At 42.2% G+C, this 24,469-nt stretch overlaps 4 protein-coding genes and 1 long non-coding RNA gene across 7 annotated transcripts; 1 reads left to right on the top strand and 4 right to left on the bottom strand.

The window, feature by feature from the left end:
- Nucleotides 1-117: 117 nt before the first annotated feature.
- Nucleotides 118-1,420, bottom strand: LOC116802224. Its single transcript, XM_032726021.1, has 2 exons — nt 963-1,420; nt 118-716 (listed from the first exon to the last, which is right to left on the bottom strand). The coding sequence occupies exons 1-2, from the start codon at nt 1,162-1,164 to the stop codon at nt 544-546; spliced, it is 375 nt and encodes a 124-aa protein (XP_032581912.1). The 5' UTR covers nt 1,165-1,420; the 3' UTR covers nt 118-543.
- Nucleotides 1,421-1,518: 98 nt separating this feature from the next.
- Nucleotides 1,519-4,544, top strand: LOC6611531 (clavesin-1). The gene is made up of 4 exons (XM_002036034.2): nt 1,519-1,620; nt 1,810-2,085; nt 3,521-3,982; nt 4,219-4,544. Exons 2-4 carry the CDS (start codon nt 1,846-1,848, stop codon nt 4,399-4,401), a joined length of 885 nt encoding a protein of 294 aa, XP_002036070.1. The 5' UTR covers nt 1,519-1,620; nt 1,810-1,845; the 3' UTR covers nt 4,402-4,544.
- Nucleotides 4,545-5,765: 1,221 nt separating this feature from the next.
- Nucleotides 5,766-9,122, bottom strand: LOC6611530 (dihydrolipoyllysine-residue acetyltransferase component of pyruvate dehydrogenase complex, mitochondrial). Of its 2 annotated transcripts, none has more exons than XM_032722658.1 (7): nt 8,778-9,122; nt 7,878-8,047; nt 7,425-7,817; nt 7,000-7,226; nt 6,589-6,937; nt 6,422-6,524; nt 5,766-6,357 (listed from the first exon to the last, which is right to left on the bottom strand). In XM_032722658.1, the coding sequence occupies exons 1-7, from the start codon at nt 8,936-8,938 to the stop codon at nt 6,228-6,230; spliced, it is 1,533 nt and encodes a 510-aa protein (XP_032578549.1). In that variant the 5' UTR covers nt 8,939-9,122; the 3' UTR covers nt 5,766-6,227. The 2 variants fall into 2 exon arrangements, with proteins under 2 accessions (XP_032578549.1, XP_002036069.1); XM_002036033.2 differs by having other exon boundaries at nt 7,000-7,178.
- An 826-nt stretch (nt 9,123-9,948) lies between these two features.
- On the bottom strand, nt 9,949-12,372 carry LOC116803618. Its single transcript, XR_004363691.1, has 2 exons — nt 11,856-12,372; nt 9,949-10,975 (listed from the first exon to the last, which is right to left on the bottom strand). It is a non-coding gene; the product is annotated as an uncharacterized LOC116803618 (long non-coding RNA).
- Nucleotides 12,373-13,899: 1,527 nt separating this feature from the next.
- Nucleotides 13,900-23,908, bottom strand: LOC6611527 (histone acetyltransferase KAT7). Of its 2 annotated transcripts, XM_002036032.2 has the most exons (8): nt 23,076-23,907; nt 22,377-23,002; nt 22,153-22,310; nt 21,719-22,091; nt 18,909-19,014; nt 14,681-14,838; nt 14,511-14,606; nt 13,900-14,453 (listed from the first exon to the last, which is right to left on the bottom strand). In XM_002036032.2, the coding sequence occupies exons 1-8, from the start codon at nt 23,875-23,877 to the stop codon at nt 14,337-14,339; spliced, it is 2,436 nt and encodes an 811-aa protein (XP_002036068.1). In that variant the 5' UTR covers nt 23,878-23,907; the 3' UTR covers nt 13,900-14,336. The 2 variants fall into 2 exon arrangements, with proteins under 2 accessions (XP_002036068.1, XP_032579522.1); XM_032723631.1 differs by lacking the exons at nt 13,900-14,453; nt 14,511-14,606; nt 14,681-14,838 and adding an exon at nt 18,742-18,805 and having other exon boundaries at nt 23,076-23,908.
- Between the last annotated feature and the right edge of the window lie 561 nt (nt 23,909-24,469).

The following is a 24,469-nucleotide window of genomic DNA, read 5'->3' as shown; positions in this document are numbered from 1 at the left end:
CCCTATGACTACACTATATGGCAGTTGTAGAAAACAGTGCTCTTATAGATATAGTGTTTAACCGATAACATGAACTAGTCACAACACAAAGCTTTTTAATAATATTTTATACATTTTTTTTAACGATTCTGGTTTTGATTTAATTGATATATATTGTCATCTTACTATTATTTAACAAAGAAACAAAAATATTCTATAAACAAATTTTCTTGTTGTCGAGCGTTCACTGTATTTGTATATGTAAGAACACGTATAAGTCGATATTACCAAAGGGGTTTTGTGTTTGGAACATGAATTTCAAAACAAAGACCCGATCACGTACCAATATAATAACAATATGGAATGTAGCAACAAAAGCGGCTAACAATGATAACGGCTCGCTATTCGCGATCAGCGATCCGATTCAATGCCCCGAAGGTGTGAAAAGACGAAGATCCAACCCCCACCACCCACCACCCACCATCTACCAAACAACCACCGTGGATTTGGCAATAAAAACAATATTTCTCAGTAAAACAAACCGATAGAGAAAGACTATCGGCGCTAGCAGCGCTGCCAGTGATAAGGATTATGAGCTGTGATTAGAATGGTTGGCACTTGTTTTTCCAGTAGAACATGAAACATTCGATAATAGTCCTGGAAGCAGAATATTTTTGGGGAGCTGTTATCACTCAAGAATTCCACGTTGGACTTTAGTCGAAAGTAGTTTGCATACCCTGTAAAAATAGAACAGTTAAGGGTTAATATGGTTGATGTAGAGTCAGACATTCAACGCCTTAATAATATATCTTACAATATTTAATTATTGATTAGTACGAAATATCTAAAGACCACCCGATATAATTTTAAACCGGCATAGAGCATATGAGGTTAGATATTATCTAGTTATCTTACACTCCAGCCGTTGTACTAGCTATAGGGTATCTCAAAGCAATATTTTTCGCATTATATTAATGCCTTACAGGTATTATGAGAGGCACTATAAAACAGTGCGCTGTTTCCGCTGTCAATAGTCTGGTTCAACCATTTTTTCGTTGCTAATTGATATTTATGCTTTTTTTGTACAAATTTGTCTTTTTTATTACGTGCCCCAGACGCTGAGTTTGCGAAGTGGAGTGTAGCAAGGGTAAGTTCGAGGTAAAGGTAATTTAAACTAAGGTTCATGATGCCGGGCGCGTGTAAACATCACGATCAATGACGAAATTAACCAAAATTTGGAACGGAGTCGAAAGTCGGATTTCAGGCCTAGACGACGGGGGTTCAATGGAGATGCCGGAGGGTTAAAGGCGTAAGGTGATTGACAGCCGGATTGGGGGCCTTTTTTTTCTGATTATTGTTGTTATTTCTTTATTTCGCACAGCGCCATTAGTCTAAAAGATAAGGAACGAAAATGGAGGTCGACTCAAGACGACTGCGATCGCCTCTGCCACGGCGTGCTTTATCATCGACGTCGACGTCGAAGCTATCGTTCGGCTGATATATAATATAGAAGTTAACTCACAAGGGTTTCCAAAGGCGAACCGAATTTCAGTTGACTCGAATCGCACGAGTCGCGAGGAAGCAAAACTAAAGAACGCTGAAAAACCCTCAATAAGTGAAAATCGTTTGACTTCGCCTTAGGTAAATACAAGTACATAGACAAAAAAAAAAAGCCAACCATTTCTAACCCAAATGATCGGGCAAGATTGTTCAAACAAATCGATCTGAAAGTGCTGGTGCCAAATTACCTCACATTAAGTTGCAATTTACGATGGCAATCAGTGATCAGGAAAACTAACACAGAACGCATTTCTCGAATCCAACACGCAGGCCCCGACACATAAAAAACAACAACCAAGCGACATAATGGCTGCCACCGATATCGCCGAGGAGGCCTTCCACTTGCGCCTGGGCTATCTGAAGCCGGAGACCGTGGAAATCGCCCGTGTGGAACTCCGCGAAACCGAAGAAGTCAAGGCGGAGGCCATCCTCAAGCTGCGGGAGCTGCTCAAGGCCACGCCCGAGCTGAACTACAAGGATGACGACGCCTTCCTCACAGTCTTCCTGCGCGCCTGCCACTTTTACCCCGAGGGAGCCCTGGAAAAGGTGCGTACCATGAAAGCATTTCGCGTGCCAGTGATAATGCAAAGCTAAGTGTCAGCAATGCAGGTGGCTCTATTTCTTGTGCCTTCACTTTCCATTTTAACTTCTTAATGATTAATGATTAACTTAAAATTTCATGTTTCTTTTCATTTTGAACCATTTACTTCCCTAATACATAGTGCAATATAACCAAACGTTTAGTTCTGAAGACTAATCAATTACAAAATCAATAGAAATTCCCATTTAAAGACGTATAATCAGTATTTTTTAAAGTAATATAAACATAGTCCTCTTTAGGTACCATGATGATAAAAAAAGAAACATAGTTTAAAGAATCTCCAAAATGTGCAAGCAATATTCAATTCATAATACTAATAATCGCTTAACATTACACAGCACTATGAAAAGCATCTGAAGCTTCAATCAAATCGCAAGCATATACTATGTATAATATGAATTGAACGCCTTAGAAACACAATTCAATGACTTTTGCTTATTAACGCCGGCAACACAAGTGTCTCCGGGTATTTGTTTCAACATTTGAGGGATTATCAAATGTATGGAACTTCTCGAACAGGCCTTATCGCCAGCAAACATCAGTCAACCAGAGCTATTGAAATGGGGTCTATCTATAACCGAAGTTCAAACAAGTGCAGTAGATAGTGGGGGAATAATATATGCATCAAAAGCTAAGAGAGAGAGAAGTTTAGAAAGTAATATTGTAAAGTCCAATTTGCATCAGCTTATAACCGTGGTTATATTATTAACATTATATTAATTACATAATAATAATGATTAACCGGCTGCATAAAAACTTCCCCAGAAAATGGCCAACTCATTTATAGTCTAGCTAAAGTAATATATGGGATATTGTAAAAGAAGCAACATGCGATCTGAAATAAAACCCAACAACATGATCATTTCCAGCACCCGTCTGCTGATAACTTATTGCTTTTGAACTCGCTGACCGGCAAAGAAAACCCTGATAAACGCAGTCGATTTCGATCCGATCGGATTTACTTTATGCATGTTAGAGTGTTCAATGACTTTTAGCAGAATGACTGAATCGGGCCATAAAAATCGAATGTTCGCCATTTTAAATTTATCATCATAGGAAACCGCATAACTTATATGGGCATTTTATAGTGCTGGCCAATGGTCAATACCTTATCAATTATGGATTCTAATCTAGCCATGTCACACCTGCCAACAGATGAAGCTCAATGACTAGTTCCGTGAGAAGTAAGCGTCATCGGTTCAAAGATTTATAGAGGCAATTGCTCTGTTTATAATGTGTACCCTATAAAATATCAAAAATATAAAGTTTTCCATTAGCTACACGAGTAGCATGATAAGCTAAATTAAGTTGGTTGCTTAGACTACATTTTTATCTTTACATAAAATACATTATCTGGACTAATTTGAAAATGACTTTCAGATGAAAACCACAGCGAGCTTCCGCAAGGAGTACGCCTCTCTGGTCCGAGGACTCCTGGTCGAGCAGATTAAGGAGAAATTCGTGAAGGGCAGTGTGATCAATGTGCTCAAGAACTGCGACCAGAAGGGTCGTCGTGTGCTCATCGTGAACAGTGGCAAGCTCTGGGATCCCAGCGATATTACCAGCGAAGAGATGTTCCGCATGCTCTACATGGTGCATCTTGCCGCCCAGCTGGAGGAGGAGACCCAGGTGCGGGGCGTGGTCTGCATCATGGACTTCGAGGGACTGTCGATGAAGCAGGTGAAGGCCCTGTCGCCGAGCTTCTCGAAGCGACTGATCACATTCATCCAGGAGGCGCTGCCCCTTCGCATGAAGGAGGTGCACTTCGTTAAGCAGCCGTTCATCTTCAACATGGTTTGGTCGCTTTTCAAGCCCTTCGTCAAGCAAAAGCTGAACAGTAGGGTAAGTAAAACTTGTACTTACTCATACTTTGTCCTTCTGCCCTCAAAAGTAGGCTACAATTTCTCTTCATTGGAAGAATGAATCAATGTAAAATACCTGATTATTACAATCAATTAATGTCCTTAAAGAATATAACCAATGAAAATAACCAACTGGCACAAACTACATCATTTCCCCCTCCTTTTAAATGAATATTAATAACAATATATACTCATTGAATAATTTTCTTTCAACAGATTCATTTCCACGGCAGTGACATGAAGTCGTTGCAGAAGTTCCTCGACCCCTCCGTCCTGCCCGCCAACTACAAGGGTACTCTGCCCGCGATCGACTACGGCGGCGTCGAGTGGATCCCCGCTCTGGAGCAGCAGGCCGAGTATGTGGCCGAGTGGAGCCAGCTGGGCCCTGCCCAGTGGTGATTGCCCATTTCAATACCGCACTGACATTCACATCCTACTGACATTAGCTTAACTTTATGCTTGTAAATACTTTCAACATGTGTTTGCTTAGTTCGTAACATTTTGGCAATAAACTAGTTACATAATACTATAAACCACGGAAATAAAGGTCTATTATCTTTCGACTGGGTGTTGAAAACAATAAATTTGAGGTGACCTCAATGAATGATAAAAGTAAAATAGAATTCTGTTAGTTGAAAAATAGATGGATTCTAGAAAGCTTAAAAGTTTAAGTATGCAATCTTGGGAAATTAAACAAAACTTCTAGTTATGTAGCACAAGATATTTTATAGTGGCACCAAAGACACTAGAATAACAAGATGCGTAACGGCCATACAAATTTTGTCTCATGGATCAGGTTTAAAATTAGACTGTATGTAAAGAAAGAGAGAAAAAATAGGAAAAACCACTTCTGAAGGCAGTATAAGTCTTTTGGAAATGCAGTCTAATTTTAAACCTGATCCATGAGACAAAATATTGGATTCACATTCTGATTCTGATTCGAGTTCAGATTCGCAAATTTATAATGTAGAACTAAAAGAAGAAGAGGGCGATTATTTTTTAAACAACAATATACACACTTTTATTTAAAAAAAAAAACAATGAAATTTCGTTGACTCCTGAGTCATACCAGTAGTTAATATGGGAAGCAAGAGAGGGCGTGGTCGCACAGACTCCAAATTTTGTGCGTAAACTATTTGTGATTGAACAACAAAATGTACAAAGTTTAAAGCCTGTAGCTCAATTTTTAGACTTTATGCCAAAAAAATTAAATTCTGGACCACAGTGCGCCGCAAGCTGAATACCCTAATGAAAAGTATTCTAATATAAAGTCATTTTCGAAATTTATTTTGTGATGTACATAGATTTGTCTATTACTATTTCTAAGCTTTATTTAAATAATAATAACGTTGAGGCAATGCAAAACAAGAATTTTTCGCATGGTGCCAATTGATAAAAAATAATATAGATTTACAGTCAACGAACTTCTAAGGTGAAGGGCATATTTTGTCAAATTTACAATACATGAGCATACGTGTGCACACATACAGTTGTATGCTATCACTGTATGCGTAGAAAAGAGCTGTTTGCTGTAGCGCTCTCCGCTCTTTCTCTCTCGAACAAAAACTCAAGAGAGCCTGGAGCCACCTCTAGAGCCACGGCCAAAAAATCGCGTGCCAAAAATTTGTATGGCCGTTACGCATCTTGTTATTCTAGTGTCTTTGGTGGCACCCATCAGATAACGTTCCAAATTCCTCCAATCATGGTTAAATTCAGGCTAGGCTCACCCAGAAAACCCCCACTGTAATTAAAATAAAAGTCAATTTTATTTAAGAATTGGCTAGTTCATGTGAGTGTTTTGGGTTTATTCAACGCGTCTTTGGACTTTCAACTACTTCCTTTTTCATTCTCGATCATGATCAACATATGCGAACAAAGCATACAAAACGTTTTGCATATCAAACGGAAAGTTACAGCTCGGTGAGTGGGGTTAATTCGAATATCATTCAAGTATTTTGTGTACTCTTTCTACAATCATGGCAACGACGGTGACCATCAATAACTACATCAATAATAATTACACAATTTAATTTCTATATATATATATAGGTGACCGATGAGTTAAATCCAATTTAAAACTTTACATATGTGACACCGATTAGAATCCACATATTCACTTATATTGCATGTCGACTGAAACTCCTCGCTTAAAGAGAGGATGCTAAATTTGTTATCCTTTTTGTTTTCGTTGGAGTCTCTAAATGTGATGGGTCGTTTCTGTCCGCTTACAATACCATATTGGAAGGATCCTCCATGTAGTCGCGGAAGTGTTGCAGCCACCTGGCAGCAACAGCACCATCCACAACACGATGATCAGCACTCAGGGTGACCGTCAGCATGTTGACCTCCTTGAAGCTGCATAGAAAAGTAGATTACAAGTATATTAGTTAGTGTGCTATTCTCCATATATGAAACTTACCCCTTCAGACTGTCGGGATCAGCAACCAACTGCTTCGTTGTGGTGCCAATGGCAAGGATGCACGATTGAGGAGGGTTGATGACAGCGGCAAACTGGTTCACACCTGTGGTAGAATAACGTATTAATTAGCAAATTGAGACCGGGCTTTTTATTTGAATTTCCCATACCGAACATGCCCAGATTAGAAACCGAGATGGTGCCACCCTGGAATTCGTGGGGCTGCAGTTTGTTGTCGCGCGCCTTGGCTGCCAGAGCCTTGACATCCTTGGAGATCTCCAGGACTCCCTTGCGGTCGGCATTGAAGACAATCGGGGTAATCAGACCCTTATCTGTGGAGACAGCAACAGAAACGTCGACGTCGTCGTACTTGCGGATTACAGTGTCCATCCAGGCGGAGTTCGCTTCGGGAACCCTAAGACTGGCGATGGCCACGGCCTTGATAATGAAGTCGTTCACAGAGACGCGGGCACCCTGCTTCTCGTACTTCTTGTTCACCTTCGCGCGGAACTTCAGGAGCTGTAATCATTTCATTTAAATTACATTTTTATTTGGAAGGAAATATTTTCGTGATTACCCACCTTATCCACTTGGCATTGCACAGTGACGTAGTAGTGAGGCAGTTGGGTCTTTGACTCCAGCAGGCGTTTGGCAATCACTGCGCGCATGTTGGTCACCGGGATGTCCTCGTAGCGCGTTCCAGCTGCCTTGGGTGCCTTGGCAGGTGCCGCAGCAGCTGGCTTGGCTGCTGGTTTCTGGCCTGCAAGATCACCAGATTTAATTGAGCCATGGACTCCACTGCCCTTGCCTGCACACAAAAGCCGCGGATTAGTAACGGAACAATTGGACAAAGGGTGCTATATGAAAAGGTGTACGTTTGGATAGTGTATATGAGAGGTTTTGTCATCTGTAACGAATGATTATGATGGGTTTTAGTCAGGCGATGCATGCATTGCGAAATGGGACAGGATGTGTGTAAATGTGGCATCAGTTAGGATTAAACAACCTTGTAGACGCAGCTGTTGTGCCTCGGCTAGTCGCTTGGCCATGGGACTGGCATACACACGGCCCGTACCTGCTGCAGCTGGAGCAGCAGCGGGAGCTGGTGGGGGCGCAGCGGCAACTGGAGCTGCGGCGGGTGGTGGTGGCGGTGCTGCTGCTGCTGCGGGTGCTGGAGCTGGAGCTGCTGCCGGTGCAGCTGGTGCTGCGGCGGCACCGTCGTCCTTGAAGTTTGCGAAGGCAGCTACGCTGCCTTGGTCCGGCACGATAATGCACAGCAGCTGGCCCACGGGAACGTCCTTGGTGCCGCCCTGGATGAGAATCTTTGCCAGAAAGCCCTCCTCAGGCGTTTCGAAGCCCATGGTGGCCTTGTCCGTCTCAATCTCGCACAGCAAGTCACCTGAAATCAAGGTGTCATAAATTTGATCCTGGGATTCTGTTATTTTGGTAGCGTACGTACCTTCGTTGAGCTTGTCGCCCTCCTTCTTCTCCCAGCTGACAATCGATCCGCGCTCCATAGTGGGTGAAAGCGCGGGCAGTGGCACCCTGATGTGTTCCGGAAGGTTTGCATAGGCACGGGCGAAGTTGTAGCTCCATGTGACCGGTGACTGGCTAGTGTTAAGTTTCGACCTGCGCGATATTCAAACAAAACTAGTTTAGTTTCAAGTTCGTTTTTTAAAGTGGGTTGCATTGGATTGTATCCACTATTAGGAAACATAATAATTCATTATAAATTATTAATTTGGTAATATTGCATAAATGGTATAGGTGTATTACTTGCAATATGGTTATATACATATATAGAATCCTTGGAAAGTATTTTTACTTCTGATTCTTAACGGTGTAATTTTTGTATGACCTGTTATAATTACAAATTTACCTGACCATGTTAATGAAAGCATTTTGGATGGGTTAATTTATGGACGCTCTATCAGCTGTTAGTTTGTTGTTGTTTACGTACCCACACTCTTGTACTATCTACACATTTAGGCGTTCGATCGGCCACTCGTCAGATGTAAACAATGGAACCCAAAAAGAGCGACCCATTAAATCATTAGACGGAATTTTCCAGCTTATCAGCCAGCCGAAACACTATCACGCATCATGCGATATAGGGAAGCGTGTATTCGACCTTGGCCATAAACCAAATCAGCAGTGGAGCACGCACCACAGACCCAAATCGCATGGGTATGTGTGTGTTTTTGGGGAATAAGAGATGGATGCTAAATAGTTGGACACGGGACTGTCAATCATCGCCCCCCGCAGGTCCCACATAATCCCGCTGCAGTATACGCATTTTGCAATATTACACAACCATTTCTAACCTCAACGAAAGCGGGGAGAATTGGGAGATCTTTACCTGATGCTCTGGAGATTCCGGGAGTTGATCAGCTGGCTGCTGAGGGCGCGCACTACCACATTTCCCGTCGATCGGCGGACATAGGTGGCGTTATTCGATCGCAGGAGCACGGAGCGAAGGGCCCCAAGTTCGTTTCGTGTTGTTGCAAGGGAGCGCAGCATATTCGTCCTTTATCGTTGGTCTGCCTGGGGAATCCTAATCCAAGTGATGTGGCAACGCGCGTTGGTGAAGTGGATCTAACGGCGGCGCGTCTTTCGGAATTTTGACAAGCGAATCGAGTCGAAAAACGGCAAAGTCGAGAATTTACAAAATTATGCCGATAACCTTACGGAGGTCAGTGTGAACGCAGACGGAACGCCAAAAAATGTACAAGCGGTATTCAATATACCGAAACATACCAGCTACTTTTTTAGCGGGTCTGCGAATTTATTTTCAAAAAATGTACACGAAATGCTTGACAGAGGTATCAAGGTGTTTTGAAAGGAGATTCCCCTGAATGATATTTTTTCATATGAACCATATGAAGAAAGTTGTAGTTAAAATATTCGGCTGAATTCATATTTTCATTTCCGTTTTATATTCAATGGATTGTCTTAAAAAGTAACGATTCTAAAATGATGTTCTAATTTTCCAATTGGAAATTTGGCTATTTTTAGAAGGCAAAAGTGCGGCGAGGCGTCTGGTCACACTCTTTTCGTGTTTGTAGGCATTCGATAGTTTTTTATGCTCCATGCCCACTATTCACTAACTACGAAAATGCTTTTAAATAAAAGATTAGTATAAATGTAGTTCATATTAAGATAATGTTTTTGTATATGTAATTCAATTAATACTTTCTTATGTATTATTTTCTCAGAAATTATATACGCAAATAAAATGTCATGATAGATGATGGACGGTTTGTTATTATTTATTTCGGAGCATAAACAATCTATTTTTATACCAAAGCCCACAACCTGTTTGGAAATTTGAGGAGCATTGAAAAGAATATAAAACTGGCCCACTGAATAAATCACACAATATATTTTCGAAATGTTTTCAAGTCACATGAACAGATGGTATTTTCGTTTCATTCAATTATATATAATGCTTATAACAATAAGCATTGTTTGTTGTTCCCTTTGTAAAAGATATGATCCCAATTAAGGTGTAAAGTAACAACACATACATATTTCAAGAAGCCATAATTTTATTTGTAACGAACAGCTCCTAAGTTTTATTGAAGGAAAACTGAATAAAAAGAGTACTTTAATATTTTACTAATCTTTAGATTAGCCAATCCGTTGAACACTTGTATCGGTCGCTTTCGTATGCAAATCGCCTCATATTGAGTGTACTTCAACATGTGCCGGGTTACGAGACACACCAGAGCACCTGATGAAGTACAATAGACATGGGAGACAGTTGATACACATGGGATTTCTGGCGAGGACTCGCCTGCGAGCATTTGGCTTATTTATATGACGGAGATGGAGATATATGTCTGCCACCACGCGCGCTACTTCAGGTACCTGACTGTATATAAAAAACAAGCCCCGGTCACTGATTAGCGCGCAAGGTAGGAGACTTTTCAGTCGGGGGAACATCATCACATATAACGAGTAGGAGCTGCGGCTGGAGTTGAAGATGTAGATATAAAGCCAGACCAGGCCAAGCCAAGCCCAGTCAGGTTTCTTTTTCAGCATTTGCAGTTCTGAGACAGATGTTTGGCGGCCGCCTGGCAACAAAACTGCATCAGCGTATGGCGACCCCCTTCTGGGGAGGGGGTCACGGGAGGCGACCTTGTGCCTGGTATTAGGTCTCCGTCGCTTTGGGGTTAACGATCTTTTTGAGCTTGGTAGTTGTACGCGTTGATGATGATGACGCCATGCGAATTTTATGCAATAACAATGCCAAAATTAGTCATATGAGAGCAGAAAACTGGAACCAGGGGCGTATTTAGATTCAAATTGCGGGGTTTTCACTTTGTAGTCTTCCATTCTTTAAGTGCTGAAAATTGTGTATTAATGTGGTTTGAATGTCAAAAGTTTTACCAACTATTTCGGAGCGTAGTACTGGCCCCCTGGTTGCGCCACTGGAGTGCTAATGACCACATAGGACGTGACGTCATCCGTCGGCGAATTATTACATTTCATTCAGCAAATTCTCTTTTTCTTGCGCTTCGTCCGGCAGACCCTTGATATTCTATATTTGAAACGCTGTAAAGAGACAAGCAAAGGAAATGAAAGCCAAAGAAGACGCAATAAAAGTGAGCATAAAAATGGGAGAAAAAAAAGAACCGGCGTTTTAAGCTCTCTCTCTCTATAGCCCTCTCTTTCTCTCCCACTGTTACTAACCGCATATACGTGCGTGATCACACACACACTCTCGCACATAGGCACACAATTCAGCTGAGACACACACGTGCCTACCATACACTCGCGAATTCTCTCAAAGCTGTGTGGGTATTTAAATTTTTGCAAAAGTATTTTTTAACTACCTTTTCGGCTGGCTTCTTTTTTTACAACACGCTTCATAAACCTGCGATCGCGAACAGCTTTGGACTGTGAATAATGGCGAATTTCTGCAGTACAGACGAATTTATATATATGTACAATAATTTTTGTATATATGTGCAGTACATAAGTGAGCAGCCATTGCTTGGGTGGGGCATTCCTAACCTCAAAAACCGACTGTCTTCGCTTGTGCATGTGTCTGTTTGTATGTGTATGCCTGTGTGGTTGTCTCCTCGCTCTTCTCTTTTTTTTATTCAGCAAAAATGCAGCACATGCTTTTTCCTAGCCAAGCCATCGTTTTTTGTTGTTGCCCTTAACCCTGAGCGACGAAAATGAGGAAAATATTGAAGTTCCTCATAAAAATTCGATAATACACTCACACACGCGCACAATGAGCTTTGTCTGGGTTAAAAAAAATCTAAAATTAATATTTGAGCGACAAAAAGTTCCCCAAAAAAAGCTACGTCTGTATGGGTTGGTTATATGGAAATATGTAGAATCATGTGGTCACCATTTGCGTCATTTTTTTCTCGTAGTGTAGCGAAAAAAGCTCCCTTGTGATATCAAAATGCTAAAAATACACCTCGTTCTTCTTTCCGGCCATCTCTTTTAAGAGTTCTTTCACGTTCTTTGATTCCTGGTGGTAGAAAAACCTAGAAGCTCCAGAAACCACGTTGATGTATCGCTTTCTCTCTCGCTCGAATTTCACAATATGTTTCAGTTCCGTTTTGCGATTTTTCGTCTTTCTTCTTTGCGACTGAAAACTTCCGTTGCATTTTCCTTGGCTTTGCCTCTCACACACGAACGCATCACACACACACGCACACCAACACGCGCGTTAACTATTTTTCTGCGAATTATTTCTTTTTCTTTTGTGGCTCACTCTCTTTTCTCCTACGTTGTTGTCTCCCATTTGGTGCGAAACGAACGACTGTGCCAAAGCCCAGACACTGTCTGGCCTTTTATTTTATATGGCCGGGCCGATTCGATTCCGATTTTCCTGCCCACAGAGATAGAGATAAACCGAAAATCGGCAAAAGGCCAGAGTGGCGAAAGCTGCGAAGTGAGCGAACCGCGTTTGCCGGCTGTTGGCGATCAAATGCTGAATGTCGGCGGCAAATCAAGAGCCAAATGCGCGAATTTTATTCGCAGACGTCGACGTCGGCATCGGCGTCGGCAGCGGCAGTGTTGCCGTTTCTCTCGCACAGTGGCGCCGCCGCCGAAAAAGGGGCTACTAAAAGGGGGCGACACTCCGCCGAGACGTTTCTGCTGCTGCTGCTTCCTGCTTCCTCTTCCTACCAACATTCACATACACTCACACAGCCACGTGCAGGGGAAATGCATATGGGAATATGGGGGTACAGTGGGCTCGCGGTTCAACAGATTTATAAATTACAATATACGAATTATTATTAAAGAAGAAAAAACAATTTATTGAAAAGCCATAACCATACAACATGTTCGAAAAAGAAATGGCTTAGTTCTTCTTTAATCTTTAATGTATTATTGCGGGTTTTAACTCGGAATTCTTATTTCAGTGTTTTTGGGATTCTTGACTTTAGAAGCCATAAGCTTTAAAGAATATCCACTGTATATACATTCCCCAGCTTTCATTCGAGCTCCTTTGTTATAAAACTGCACCACCATAAAACATACTGCAACAAAAAGCTATGCACAGTGGGCTGACAAAAAAAGAACGTTTTGAAGGTCTTATAAAATAATTCATAGTGATCATTACAGTAATGAACAACATAGATGTTTAAAAAAATTAGAATAACCGACTTTATGGTAAGTTTTTCCGTTTTTCGAGTTCTAGGAAATCCCTAAATTATAGATTCATAGTATAGTATAAAAACATGTTATCAAAAACCTCTAGGAATATTCATTGGTCTGACTAACTCTTGATTTGGTCACTCGCTGGATCTTAGTCTTCCATTTCTGGGAATTACATTACAGTTCGATTAGCTGGAAAGCATTGCAGCAAAATAAAGATTGCAATAATGTTATTGCTTCAATTTGTGGTCAGTATCACATCTTTACCATTTTCTTTTTTTTCTTTCTCAAACATTTTAATCTGCTTAAATAATTAACCAATAATACTTAAAATTTTTATTTTATTTTAATAAGATGATTGAAGATCAAGACGTATTTCATTACTTTCCAATCCTGATTACAAGAACCATTGGCAACCTTTTGTAATAGAAAATATTTTTAATTTTTAAAGTCTTGTGTAATTAATTAGGTTTGTGGCAGCTGTGGACTTAACTGCCCACTGTGCCCTCCTTCTCACTCTCTTGCTGGTGCCCTCTGCTCCACTCTTTGCAGCGCTGTTCCCGGTGCATGTGTATGCTTTTTGGGCACACCCCGCCAACCCCGCGCCCAAAACCAACCCGTCTGGTCTGCTCACCTCTCGCTCCTCCTCTCACCTGTCTCTCCCAGCGAAGCGACAATGTCAATGCGCTCGCCTCCCTGCCGCCGCCTGGGCTTCTTGGTGTGTGTGCACTTTTTGCGTTGCCACACACTCGCACACACAGTCCACTCCTTGACTCACCTCTCTTCCTTTCCTCTTCCTCTTCCAGCACGGGCCTTCGGTTTCTCCATGATTCATCTAAATCTCAAGGCAAGTCTTTGATCGTAAACCGAGTATATTTTTCTTATCTTTTTAAGCTTTTTTTCGTTTTGAGAATTTCACTATGTATCTTAAGACTCTAATTACTACAATTCTTAGCTAACAACAAGTACAGACACACACGTACATATGTTTACAATAGGCTGGCCTTAAGATCTACCAACAAATATTAAAAAATTGAGTTACAAGCTCCTTAAAAACCTTTCTCCAATTGTATCAAGATTACGAAAGTGGTTAAAAAACGTATTCTACATTAATGCATATATCCGCTAGGATAAAAATGCAAATAATGATGATTTTAGCACGGACTGGAGATGTGGTTCTTCAGAGGTCCACCCAAAAATAAAATCGTTGAAATCAGGAATTCGGAGCCAAGAATTCGTCATCGTCGTCGGCGTCCGCAAAGCATGCCCTGGCATGCTTCCAACCACGTGGTTATGGAGATGAGCTCGGCTGGATATTGATGAAGGGCTGCCATCTTAAGCAGGAGTCGTCGATCTTGGGGAAGGTTCCTCTTCGCTTCACCCTCTCCTCGTACTCATCCAATACGTCCTGGAAAGAAGCATAGATCAGTTGGGAAATTCGTTTGAGTTCACCAAAAGGACTTACCTGCTTTTTGAGCACTATGTGCTTGCCCTTCCAGTACTTCATCATTCCGAGAGCTTGAAGGGTGCTCACAATGTCGTATGAGTAAATCGCAGTTTCCTAAACGAGCGATACATATAAAGTAAATTAAAATGTATTTTTTATGGTAAGAAATGTGCAGGGATCGAACTCACCTGCGAAACATCCTTGATGGCGATCGTGTTTCCCGATCGATTGCACAGGTAGTCCAAGAGCACATCCTTCCAGTACGAGCGGTACGAAATCAGGCCCAGATCGGATAGAGGTTTCTCCGGCGAGCCGATTTTTCCCTCCACGCGGGTCAGCAGATAGCCTGCAAATAAGTGGGAAAGGATGCGGATGCGGGTTAAAAATAGAACCAAGGAGTATGCTACAGATAGAGGCGAAACGGAGTTCCTCGAGTTCCGGCGTATTATTTATGGTGACCAACTTTGGGCCCGCCCTCTGCCTCGCCAGTGTTTGTGTGCGGGTGCTTAAGTGTGTTCGTGTTGTGTCTAGACAGGATTCCGCAAAGTATTCAAGGGGATCCGCGGGCAGGGGATCCACATTTAAGCAACGTTCTGGCGTACATTCAACCCAACGACAGTGTCACCCCCGAAGGACCCACCCCAAGAAATTATACTCTGGATTCTAGAGCCGTCTGGCAGCAACAATTCCCGTCTCTAGATAACAACAACCACATGGCGGAGAGAGGAGCGGCGGTGGGAAGGAGCAGCAACAGCAACAATGAGTGCAAGCTAAGTAAATTGACGAGGACGAGAGAGCGAGGACACAACACAAAATCCACTGAGGCAGGCTCGGGAAAAAAACAGTTAGCAGAAGAAGAGGAGGCAAATAGGAGCAGAGCGAGAGAGGAGAACAGTACCATGGGCGTAGTAAGCGCCGTTAGTTATCTATACGCCTAAAAGCAGGCAATAGTTTGCTGCGGAAGATGGGAACTTACAAAAAGAAATTAGTTTGGTCCTTTTTACTTAATGCAGTGAATTTTTATTTCCAAGAGCTTAATATTTTTGGAAGTATTCCCCTTGCTGCACCCATGGCGCCAGCTGTGAAGCGACAGGAGAGAAAAATGGGAGAGCAGCACTCACTCAATGGCAGACACAGCTGAGAAGGCGACGGAAAAGGCGGGAAGGATGGAAAAAGCATGGGGCAGGGGGAAGAATCCTGCTGACTGACTGGAAGAGCGCAGGGTTGAACTCACACAGGCAAAAATAAACGCAGCGCTTTGCTTTTTGCACAAAATTGGAACCAAGGTACCAAAACCAGTTTAAACTCTGTTTATAGACCCGTAATGCAAGTAATTTTAACTATACTACGTATAAAAACGTAATTTAGCTTAAAACAGTTTGGATAAGTATTTCGGCTTATATGTACTTCTTGCCATACATGATCGTTTTGTAAGTAATCTTTTGATCTCGGCCCACTGTGCGCAGTATTTTATGCAGTTCGAAAGGAAGCCCCCTCGGCCTGCTTCTGATGCGACTTTTGGCCAGAAGAGGGCGTTTTCGGGTGGCACTTTGATTTCTTTGTGCCGCACTTCGTCTCGCTTCTTGCCCCTTCCCCATACTCCACAACGTTATAAATCCTGGCGCAGCGAGACGGGGAAGCGGTGTTGGTGCGAGCGAAAGGGGGAGTATGGGTGAGAACGTCGAGACGACTTTATCGATCCACTCTGATTCGCACAGTCGAGCTCTCGCTCTTGCTCGCACTTGCACACTCGCCGCTGACGCAGCAACATTGTTGTTGCATAGCCATAGGCGCTGCGAACGAACAGTAATGAGTTAAAGAATGAAAATTTACGCCAAATGTGAAAAAGGGGACGGCGACTTCAACTTTAACTCAAATTAGCAAGGCTCTAATTATTATTTCTATGCGTTTTTCTTGTTTTTTATGCAGCTACCAGAGTTTGAAAAGCAGTGAGTAATAAGCAGCGAGAGAATGAAACAAAGAGAGAGTAACCGTTACTCGCTCTTTGTGCTCGCCAAAGAGGACGACGCCCTTTCATTGTGACCTGTCCTGACCTTTGTTGTCTGCCGCCAACAGTTGTTGTTTTTGTTGCTCTTCTGGTGTTGTTGTGTCTGCTAAATTTTATCCACAGTCAAGCTTCTATAAACAGACAAGCAATATCTATTAGGATTGAATTATTTCTAGAACATATTCATGTTACCCAAATAGGTTTTCTTTAGGTATTAGTATAAAAATATACTATAACGTTTTTTTTTGATCTAAACACAGTTTTAAGCTGCCACCGACAAATATTTCAAGAAAGATAGTTTTTGTTACCTTTATAAATTGTTTTAATCAAAGTTTACTTCATAGAATCCGCACTGTAAGTGCTTTTTGCGGTATGTTGCTTGTGCGGGACTTGCAAAAGATAAAAGCAAACTTTAAGCGGCACGTTTCGTATATTTTGGCAACTTGGGTAAATTTTGTTCGTGGGTTTTTAGAAAGTTTCGTTAATTAATGCAGTAGGTGGCAACCCTTGTTCGGACCCTGTAAACTTGGCCCCCTCATTTGCATTTTGCGTGGTGCATTTTGTACACCTGGACATACATAAATGGTGTATGGCCGTACCGCTCTAACACATATGGGTAGATCTGTTCGATTTTCGGGGGACCGGTGGGTTAAGTTAACCCCTGTCTGTCTGCTAGTATTCCTTCCACCTGCCATGTGCAAAATAACCAATTCCAGTTAATGATGACGAAAATGATTTGCACGCCGCCCCACGCGGCTCATACATACAACAAAATAATTTTCAAGTGGGAAAAGGGTAATTTATAAAAAATATATGTAATAAATATTTTAGTCTTAGGAACTCGACTGTGGCTATGAAAGATGTAAATTGTAAATACAAAATTAATAAGTGATTTAGTTACTTTAAGATAGTGATTTGAGATAATGTAGTTAATGGATAGAGAGATTTTTATGAGAAAAATTCACAACTTGATAATAAGCTGAGATTACCACATAACCTCATTAAATATCATATTATTACAAAAAACCTAAAAGTAAGCGCTACAGTATAAGCAATAAAAAAATCAATCCGAACTCTAAAACAAAGCTCTTATTTAAAAGTAGAATTATACCAAATTTTCCTGGGATAGATTAGATCAATCAATTATTTTCCGTGCACCTCACTCGCTCTCTCCACATAACTTGCTCTCCCTCTCTCCATCTCTCTCTCTGGTTGACCATTACTCTTTTTGCCGGCCGGCACTTGGCTTTGTGTCTGTGGGCCTTCGCGTGTGTCTGTGTAAGGTCAATGTCGTTTCGCTCGCTCTTTCGTTCGTTCATTACCGCCCAACCCCCCTGGCCAACACACCAATCTTCCACGCCCCTGGCATTGCATGTATTGACTCTACATAGACACAAATGCCGCCGCCTCTGCCGGCGTCGCTGTCGGCGTCGAATGTGGATGTAAATGTATGACTCAAGACTCTCTTTGTCTTTCCCCCACCTTCCGCTCTTCGATAGCGCTGGGTAATTCTTTTTTTCATAATTTTTTACTTAGCTACCTTTTTTGGGTTGTGTGTGCTTTTATTGTCTAGTCTGTGGGCTTGGATTAATTTTAAACAATTTTCGTTGCAGCCGCTAAAAATTACTTATGCGATATGCAGTGCACCTGTGTGTGTCTACGTTTAATTGATGCAGAAATTGCATGTTCTGCACCTGGAGAAGAAGAAGAAGTGGAGGTAAAGGTGGGGGAAAACTGCAATTGGAAAGCTGAGCCATAGTCTCCTTCATGTTTGGCTTTTCTCATGCAATGATGATTATATTTCACACACACCTGCACACCACATACACACACACACACTTATGACTCAGCGAAAGAAGACGGAGAAGGGGAACAAAGATTCAATTTGGCCAGCAAATTTTAGTGGCCAATATACTTTTTCACTAACAAGCCTCATTTAAGCCCAATTTCAGTGGAATCCCAACCACTCCGTCCAACGTAATTGATATCATATGATTTTCAGGGTCACTGTGTTCTTCCAGTTAAAGAATTGCGCAGAAGAGACCACAGAAGAATTCGCAGTTTGAGGTCAATTATACTTTTAATCGGCTGACAAGAAAGAAGCAAATATATTCGCTCCTTGTTCTTTCATATTACTATACTAACACCCAGAACAATATTAAATATTTCAAATAAAAAGTATTACATTTTAAGCTTTCTTGTGGGAAACTTATTGGGAATACTTTGTTAATTGCATTCATAGTATATCAAAAATGATTTATTCAATCATAGTAAGATGAGTTCGATGCATTTGATTGTAGAATTGCTGTAAATTGACAACAAGTGACATTAACTTGGAAGAAAATCCCCACTTACAGGCGGTATTAAGAATTCTTAAGTTCTGTATAGAATCTCAAGTGCTAACTTACTGAAATCGATTAGTAATCTGCCGTAACCCTTTCGCTGATATGGCGGCAATGTTAAAATACAGGACACATTGTAAAACGAGTTCTTCTCCTGCAGGAAAGGAATATGCTGCAAAGATAGAAAAAAGTGTGTGAAATGATTAGCAAATCAGAAATAAAAACAAACCAGGCATTTACAGGCGTTAATTTAAGGTTATCACCAATCCAGTTAAAAGTAAGCAAAGGTTAGCGCACATATTATTAAATTTTAATCAATTACAAAGGTTCAAGAACAATGGCAGACGTAAAAGGAGTGGGGAAACTGAAGCTTGGAGTTGGGAAAAATCCACGAAGAGAGGTATGGGAAAAACTTCAGAGTTGGGGGATCAGACAGACATTTTCCAGACAAAAGATGAGGGGAAATGGGGCCCTTGCAAGTGGCAGAGATGATGGCAACATTTATCTGTCGCTTTTGGCTTTTTTCGGCAGTTCAATGACCAGCAAAATTAAATGAATCGATAGACAGCCAGCACCAGAGACAGTCAGACAGAGATGGCTGCTGCGGCGGAAAGAGATGGCCAAATTGGCGAGAGAACTGTGCGTAAATACATAAACATACGCACATATGTACATACATAGCTGCCGCAGGAGAACAAGGACCAAGAGTCTGGGGATCGGGATATATACGCAAGACAGACTGACTCGTACATGGATATAGCCATGCCCAGCCCCCTTGTCTCACGGTCATTGCCAAAAAAACAATCCCAACACAGTGGAAAATCATTGAGATAATACCACATGTATCAATAATTTAAATGAAGAGTTTAGTTCTCATTAGAAAAATAGTTTTCAAATAATAAACTACAATATGATATGCAAGGTTAGTTATCCAAGAACTTCCCAAATTAAAGAATATCTATCGTAAGAGCACTTAAACCTCCCATTAAATGGCCACATTTTAAGTCCTGTGTGCTGAATCTGGAATATGGCAACAATTCGGAAATTCATTTATGTACACTGCGGGTTTTTCATTTTGATTTTCCCTTTGTAGTACGCCTGCTTTTTGTTTTCTGAGGTCTGCTTTTTTGCTCGTTTTTCCTTTGTCTGCCCCGATGTCTGGGAACGCAACCACATAGCAGAGGAGTCCCTGTTTCCCAATCTGATCCCCCGCCCCGTCAACACCCCGAGATCCTTCACCCCGGATTTTCCTGGCCCAGCCCGGGCAATCGCAGTTTGTGGAGCAGGCGCAGACGCAGTATCAGAATCAGAAATTCCCGGACCCGGCCCAGAGGTGCACGACCTCAATCGTGTCCCCAGCATCCGAGCATCGGAGCAGCGTGCCCTGCCTGCCAAACCATCTACCTACTCCAATCCTCGGTGTCTGGCTGCTGTCTGGACCCCGTTTTGGAGTCAGAGAGTTGGAGGTTAACTGCGGGACAAAGGATTGCCGAAAATTATCACTGCCAAACGAAAAGGGGTTGGGTTTCCACTCAAGTTTATACGCAGCCTAGTTTGCAGATGCAATGTCATGATTTAGGAATATAGCTTTGATCCTATAAGCAGTTTTTACTAAGTTACTCTTAGAAGTTATTTCAAAATATAAAAAAATAAATTTTAAATGATTCAAATGATTATCGCTAGGCAGTTATATAAGATAAGTTTAAAAATGTTTCAATATCTCCGTTAATACATTCTTTAAACATTTTCATGGGCGTACATTTCGTACCCTGGTAGTAAAGAAATTATGAATGTCCCAGCACGAGCGTAGTAAATATATGTAAACTTGTAGTATGTGTAGAAACTGCCAAATTCTGACTGCCTCGGGCTGCTGCGCCAGCACAGCGAGGGTTCACAAAAGGCGCTCCAAAGAGGGACATCATCGGGAGCAGGGGCAGTGGGAGGAGAGCAGGAGGAGCAGCTGCAGCATCAGCCAACGACATGCGCAATTTGTAACACAAACCCAGTCTCTGCCAGCGCCCAAAAACTTTCTGCATTCTGCAGTAAAACTGCAAACCGAAGGTGGGATCCCACCAAAGCCCGTGAATGTATCGCCGGACCCGTATTTTCCGTACATTCTGGGGGAGGTCAAGAAACCGTGGCTGCTTTTTAAAGCCAGGGGAAATGACTCTCTCGTTCGCGCCTGCTTGTTTCTCTCTGTCTGTTGCTTATTTACCCGAAAACGTTGACAAAAAAATTAAATGGAAAAATCATCTGCTGTTTTTGGTGGGCATGGTCAAGGCAGGGACGACTGTCTGCATCTGGATACAACCATATAGTCTGCTTGGCGGTACATATGTATGCACCGTACATGGGCTGTGGCTGCCATTCTGGGAGTCTGGGATACCGGCTTCTACATTCCTCGCATCTCTATTCCGTCTCCAGACATAAAGGAATCATACAACTGTAAAATGTTATTATTCAATTTTATGCTGGGGAATAACCATAAAAGTTCTGGAAATTTCTGGCGCACGATTGCAGCGCGACTATTAAAATATTAAGCAATTAGGAATCGAAATCATTAGAGCAGGATCAGATTTCCGCTTTGGTTTCCATTTGCTTAGGAACAAAGGGAAGCGGTAGTGTTTCTAGTTAAGCCTTCTATTAAGCTCCTTATTAAATGTTAATCTATTCAATATGTAACTTAAAATTATATTTAAACTAGTAAAGACTATTACTAGTTAAAACGCTCGAATCTTTAATTTTTTAGTTAACTTCTTTCTTTTGTACTTAATGAACTGGTAAATCTAAGTGGATTTGTTATTTCAACTGTTTGATGTTTGAGTAGCATATTAAGTTTTTAAAAATTATCAATTACAAATAAATACTTCACTTACCTTGCTAAAATAACCAACAATATGGCATCCGTCCACATCGGCCAGCGTCATGATGTAGAAAAGGAAGGGCTCCACATCGTAGTAGAGGGTTTTGTGATCAAGAAAGAATTTTGCCAGCAGGCACAGATGCTGACAGTATTGCTTATAACGCTTCCCGTCCACCTGCCACACCTGTAGTTTACCCTTACGGTATATCTCATCGCCCGGCGGATGTCGCCAGACGCATTTCTCGGCATGCCGCTTGATGCCCGTCTCTGATTTTTGATAGCGCAGGCAGAACTCGCAGATATACATTTTGGGCAGGCGGGCAGCATCGTCCGGATAGGGGGATTGATACCAGACCTTCATCTTGTACTTGCCCATGCTGATATATCTATCATACGGAAGGGGTATAATTGGATCTCCATAAGTTAGTTATATTACTCAACACTTACTTTATTCCCTTTCCCACGGGCAGGTCCTTGAGTTCGTCTTCGATCCTTTCGGAGGCTTGAGCTTGCGCTTCCCGGAACAATTGCAAATCATAGTCAGGCACCAGGCCTGCCAGATTTGGTTCCCGGTCCTCGTCCGTTACGTCTTTTTCCAGCTTAACCTGAAGCGTAATCAAAAAATTAGCAATAGTCTTATATGGATTTTAAAGCTATCCCACTATCCTCACCTTTGAGTCTAAAAAATTGTTATTCGCCGGCTTGAAGTTAGCCCTTGACTCGCGAATCTTGGCCAGAAACTCGCGCTGCTCCGGCGAAAGCGTCCTGAGATTGGTGTTTTGGTTACCCGGCGCCGTTACAATGTTGACGGGCATCTTTAGTCGCTGTTCATTCCTCAGCTTCCTCTCATTGGCCCGCTCTTTGCACTCCGAGGCGGACATGTTGTGATAGATAGGACAGGCCTCCGGCAAAAAGTGCTTATCCAAATTGCCACTCAGGTGTCCGGATGAATCGCAGCCCTCGATGGGACACTTCTTCTCAGTCTGGGTAATGGGTGACACGGGTCGGGATTTAATGGAGCTCAGGACTCCACTGCTGATTCCGATTGGTTCCCTTTTCACTTTGCTTTTGCTGGCGTTCAAATTCGAGGGCGCTGGCTTTTTGGCGGGACTTTTGGAGATCATAATTTTGTCATCTTCTAGGTCTCCATCGGATTCAGAATCGGTTTCCTGTTTAGGCTGCTGTTTTGTCCTTCGCATGCTGAGTGATCGCGTTAGTTTCCTCATGGGATTGGCCTTGTCTTTTCGCTCTTCTTCGCTGTCGGAGTTTTGCAGTTTTGGTGGACCGCTTCTCTTACCTGTAATAATAAGTGTTAAAATTAAATGTTACTAAAATTCTTATGTAGATTCTATAGTTTATAGCCTGCCTACCTTTAGCTCCTCCTTTTACTGGCTGCGAGCTGTAGGAGTTGCTGGAATCACTTCCCTCAGACTCGCTTCCTGAGCTTGATTCGTCGCCCGAGTTGGAGCCACTCTCGGAGCCCGAACTGCCGTCACTGCTGATCACCGGTCCCCCGCCGTTTTTCTTTGCCGGCGGCAATTTTCCTCGGATTTGTTTGGGCCTCACCGTGCTGGCCATTTTGAGGGGAACCTTGCGGCCGTTTTTAACGATCTTCATAGAGTCATCCGTGCTGTTGGACGAGGAGGAGAGCGAGGGTCGCTTGCCCTCGCCGTTCTCCAGTGATCGATTAGTGTTGTTGTTGGCCGATCGCTGGGTAGGATTGCTGGGTTTGCTAGCTGAATTGCTGGGCTTGTTGACGGACGCGGGTGGTTTCCTCCTGGCTGCTGAGGCGGCAGCTGCCGCTGTTACAGTGGAACTGCCCATTGCACGTGAGTTCTTTTTGGCCGGCGGCGCCGAGTCCTCATCCTCGTCGTCATCGCTGGAGAGTTTACTTTTGGGAGGATTGTTTCCTTTTTTGCTGGATGGCGCTACGCTCGGCTTGGGTTTATCCTCCGCCACCGCAGGAACAGGCTTTCTTCTCTGTGCATTTCCGGAATTCGTTTGTTGTTGTGTTTGCGTCTGGGATTTGGCGGATGAATTCGTGGATGGCTTCTCCTCCGGCGTCGCACTGCTGGAATCCGTGTCCGAGCTGCTGCCCGTTTCCGAACTGGTGGATCCGCTTGTGGAGGAGCTGCCCGACTCCGAGCTGCTGCTGCCGGACTCCAAGGCCATTTTTGTAGCGCAGAACGTTTTTTTAATATTTGTACACAAAAATGCCTGTTTTCCTGTATTGTTTTGATTAGAGTGACCAGAGGTGGGTGCAAGCGGAATGCCATGGGAATCGGCCGGAGCTATCGGTTTACAATAGGCTAGAGATGTGCAACTAGGGCACAAAAATATCGTATTCTAAAAATATTTTAGCTAGCCAATATTAATTGGAATTGGAATACACAGTTTATTGCCATGCTAGAAATTTTTAAAATTGATATAAGTTTTTGTGATTAAAATCGAAAATTTCTTTATTCATTTGTTGCGTATAAAGACAAAATATGTTTTAATACATGAAGCATTGTAAATGTTGAGTGCGATAAATAAAATAATCTTGACGAGGGATCAAAAAAGTCAAATATAATAAATTCGATAACAGCAATCTCTTAAGCCTATTACTCATTTGAGCCAATTTATTTACGGCGCCATGTCGATGAATATCTTATGACAATTTGAAACGAAATAATTTCCTATCTGTGGCAATCACTTGTTGTCAAATAAAAATAGGCTTTTAACCCTCTCACAAAGAAAAATGATTGCTGAATGCGTTATTAAA

Source organism: Drosophila sechellia, chromosome 2L (genome assembly GCF_004382195.2).
Source record: "Drosophila sechellia strain sech25 chromosome 2L, ASM438219v1, whole genome shotgun sequence".
Lineage (NCBI taxonomy): Eukaryota > Metazoa > Arthropoda > Insecta > Diptera > Drosophilidae > Drosophila > Drosophila sechellia.
This window is presented reverse-complemented; position numbering and strand designations above follow the sequence as displayed.

What these genes read in the sequence shown, in the direction of transcription:
- LOC116802224 (XM_032726021.1), bottom strand. Translation starts at nt 1,164, where the DNA reads ATGAACCTTAGTTTAAATTACCTTTACCTCGAACTTACCCTTGCTACA. An exon ending in TAGTGCCTCTCATAATACCT is followed by an intron (nt 717 to 962) that starts GTAAGGCATTAA and finishes CTATTTTTACAG; the next exon opens with GGTATGCAAACTACTTTCGA.
- LOC6611531 (XM_002036034.2), top strand. Translation starts at nt 1,846, where the DNA reads ATGGCTGCCACCGATATCGCCGAGGAGGCCTTCCACTTGCGCCTGGGC. An exon ending in CCGAGGGAGCCCTGGAAAAG is followed by an intron (nt 2,086 to 3,520) that starts GTGCGTACCATG and finishes AATGACTTTCAG; the next exon opens with ATGAAAACCACAGCGAGCTT. An exon ending in AGCAAAAGCTGAACAGTAGG is followed by an intron (nt 3,983 to 4,218) that starts GTAAGTAAAACT and finishes TTCTTTCAACAG; the next exon opens with ATTCATTTCCACGGCAGTGA.
- LOC6611530 (XM_032722658.1), bottom strand. Translation starts at nt 8,938, where the DNA reads ATGCTGCGCTCCCTTGCAACAACACGAAACGAACTTGGGGCCCTTCGC. An exon ending in TGCAATGCCAAGTGGATAAG is followed by an intron (nt 6,938 to 6,999) that starts GTGGGTAATCAC and finishes AAATGATTACAG; the next exon opens with CTCCTGAAGTTCCGCGCGAA. An exon ending in TTCTAATCTGGGCATGTTCG is followed by an intron (nt 6,525 to 6,588) that starts GTATGGGAAATT and finishes ATTCTACCACAG; the next exon opens with GTGTGAACCAGTTTGCCGCT.
- LOC6611527 (XM_002036032.2), bottom strand. Translation starts at nt 23,877, where the DNA reads ATGGCCTTGGAGTCCGGCAGCAGCAGCTCGGAGTCGGGCAGCTCCTCC. An exon ending in CAGATTACTAATCGATTTCA is followed by an intron (nt 14,839 to 18,908) that starts GTAAGTTAGCAC and finishes ACTTATTTGCAG; the next exon opens with GCTATCTGCTGACCCGCGTG. An exon ending in ACATAGTGCTCAAAAAGCAG is followed by an intron (nt 14,454 to 14,510) that starts GTAAGTCCTTTT and finishes GCTTCTTTCCAG; the next exon opens with GACGTATTGGATGAGTACGA.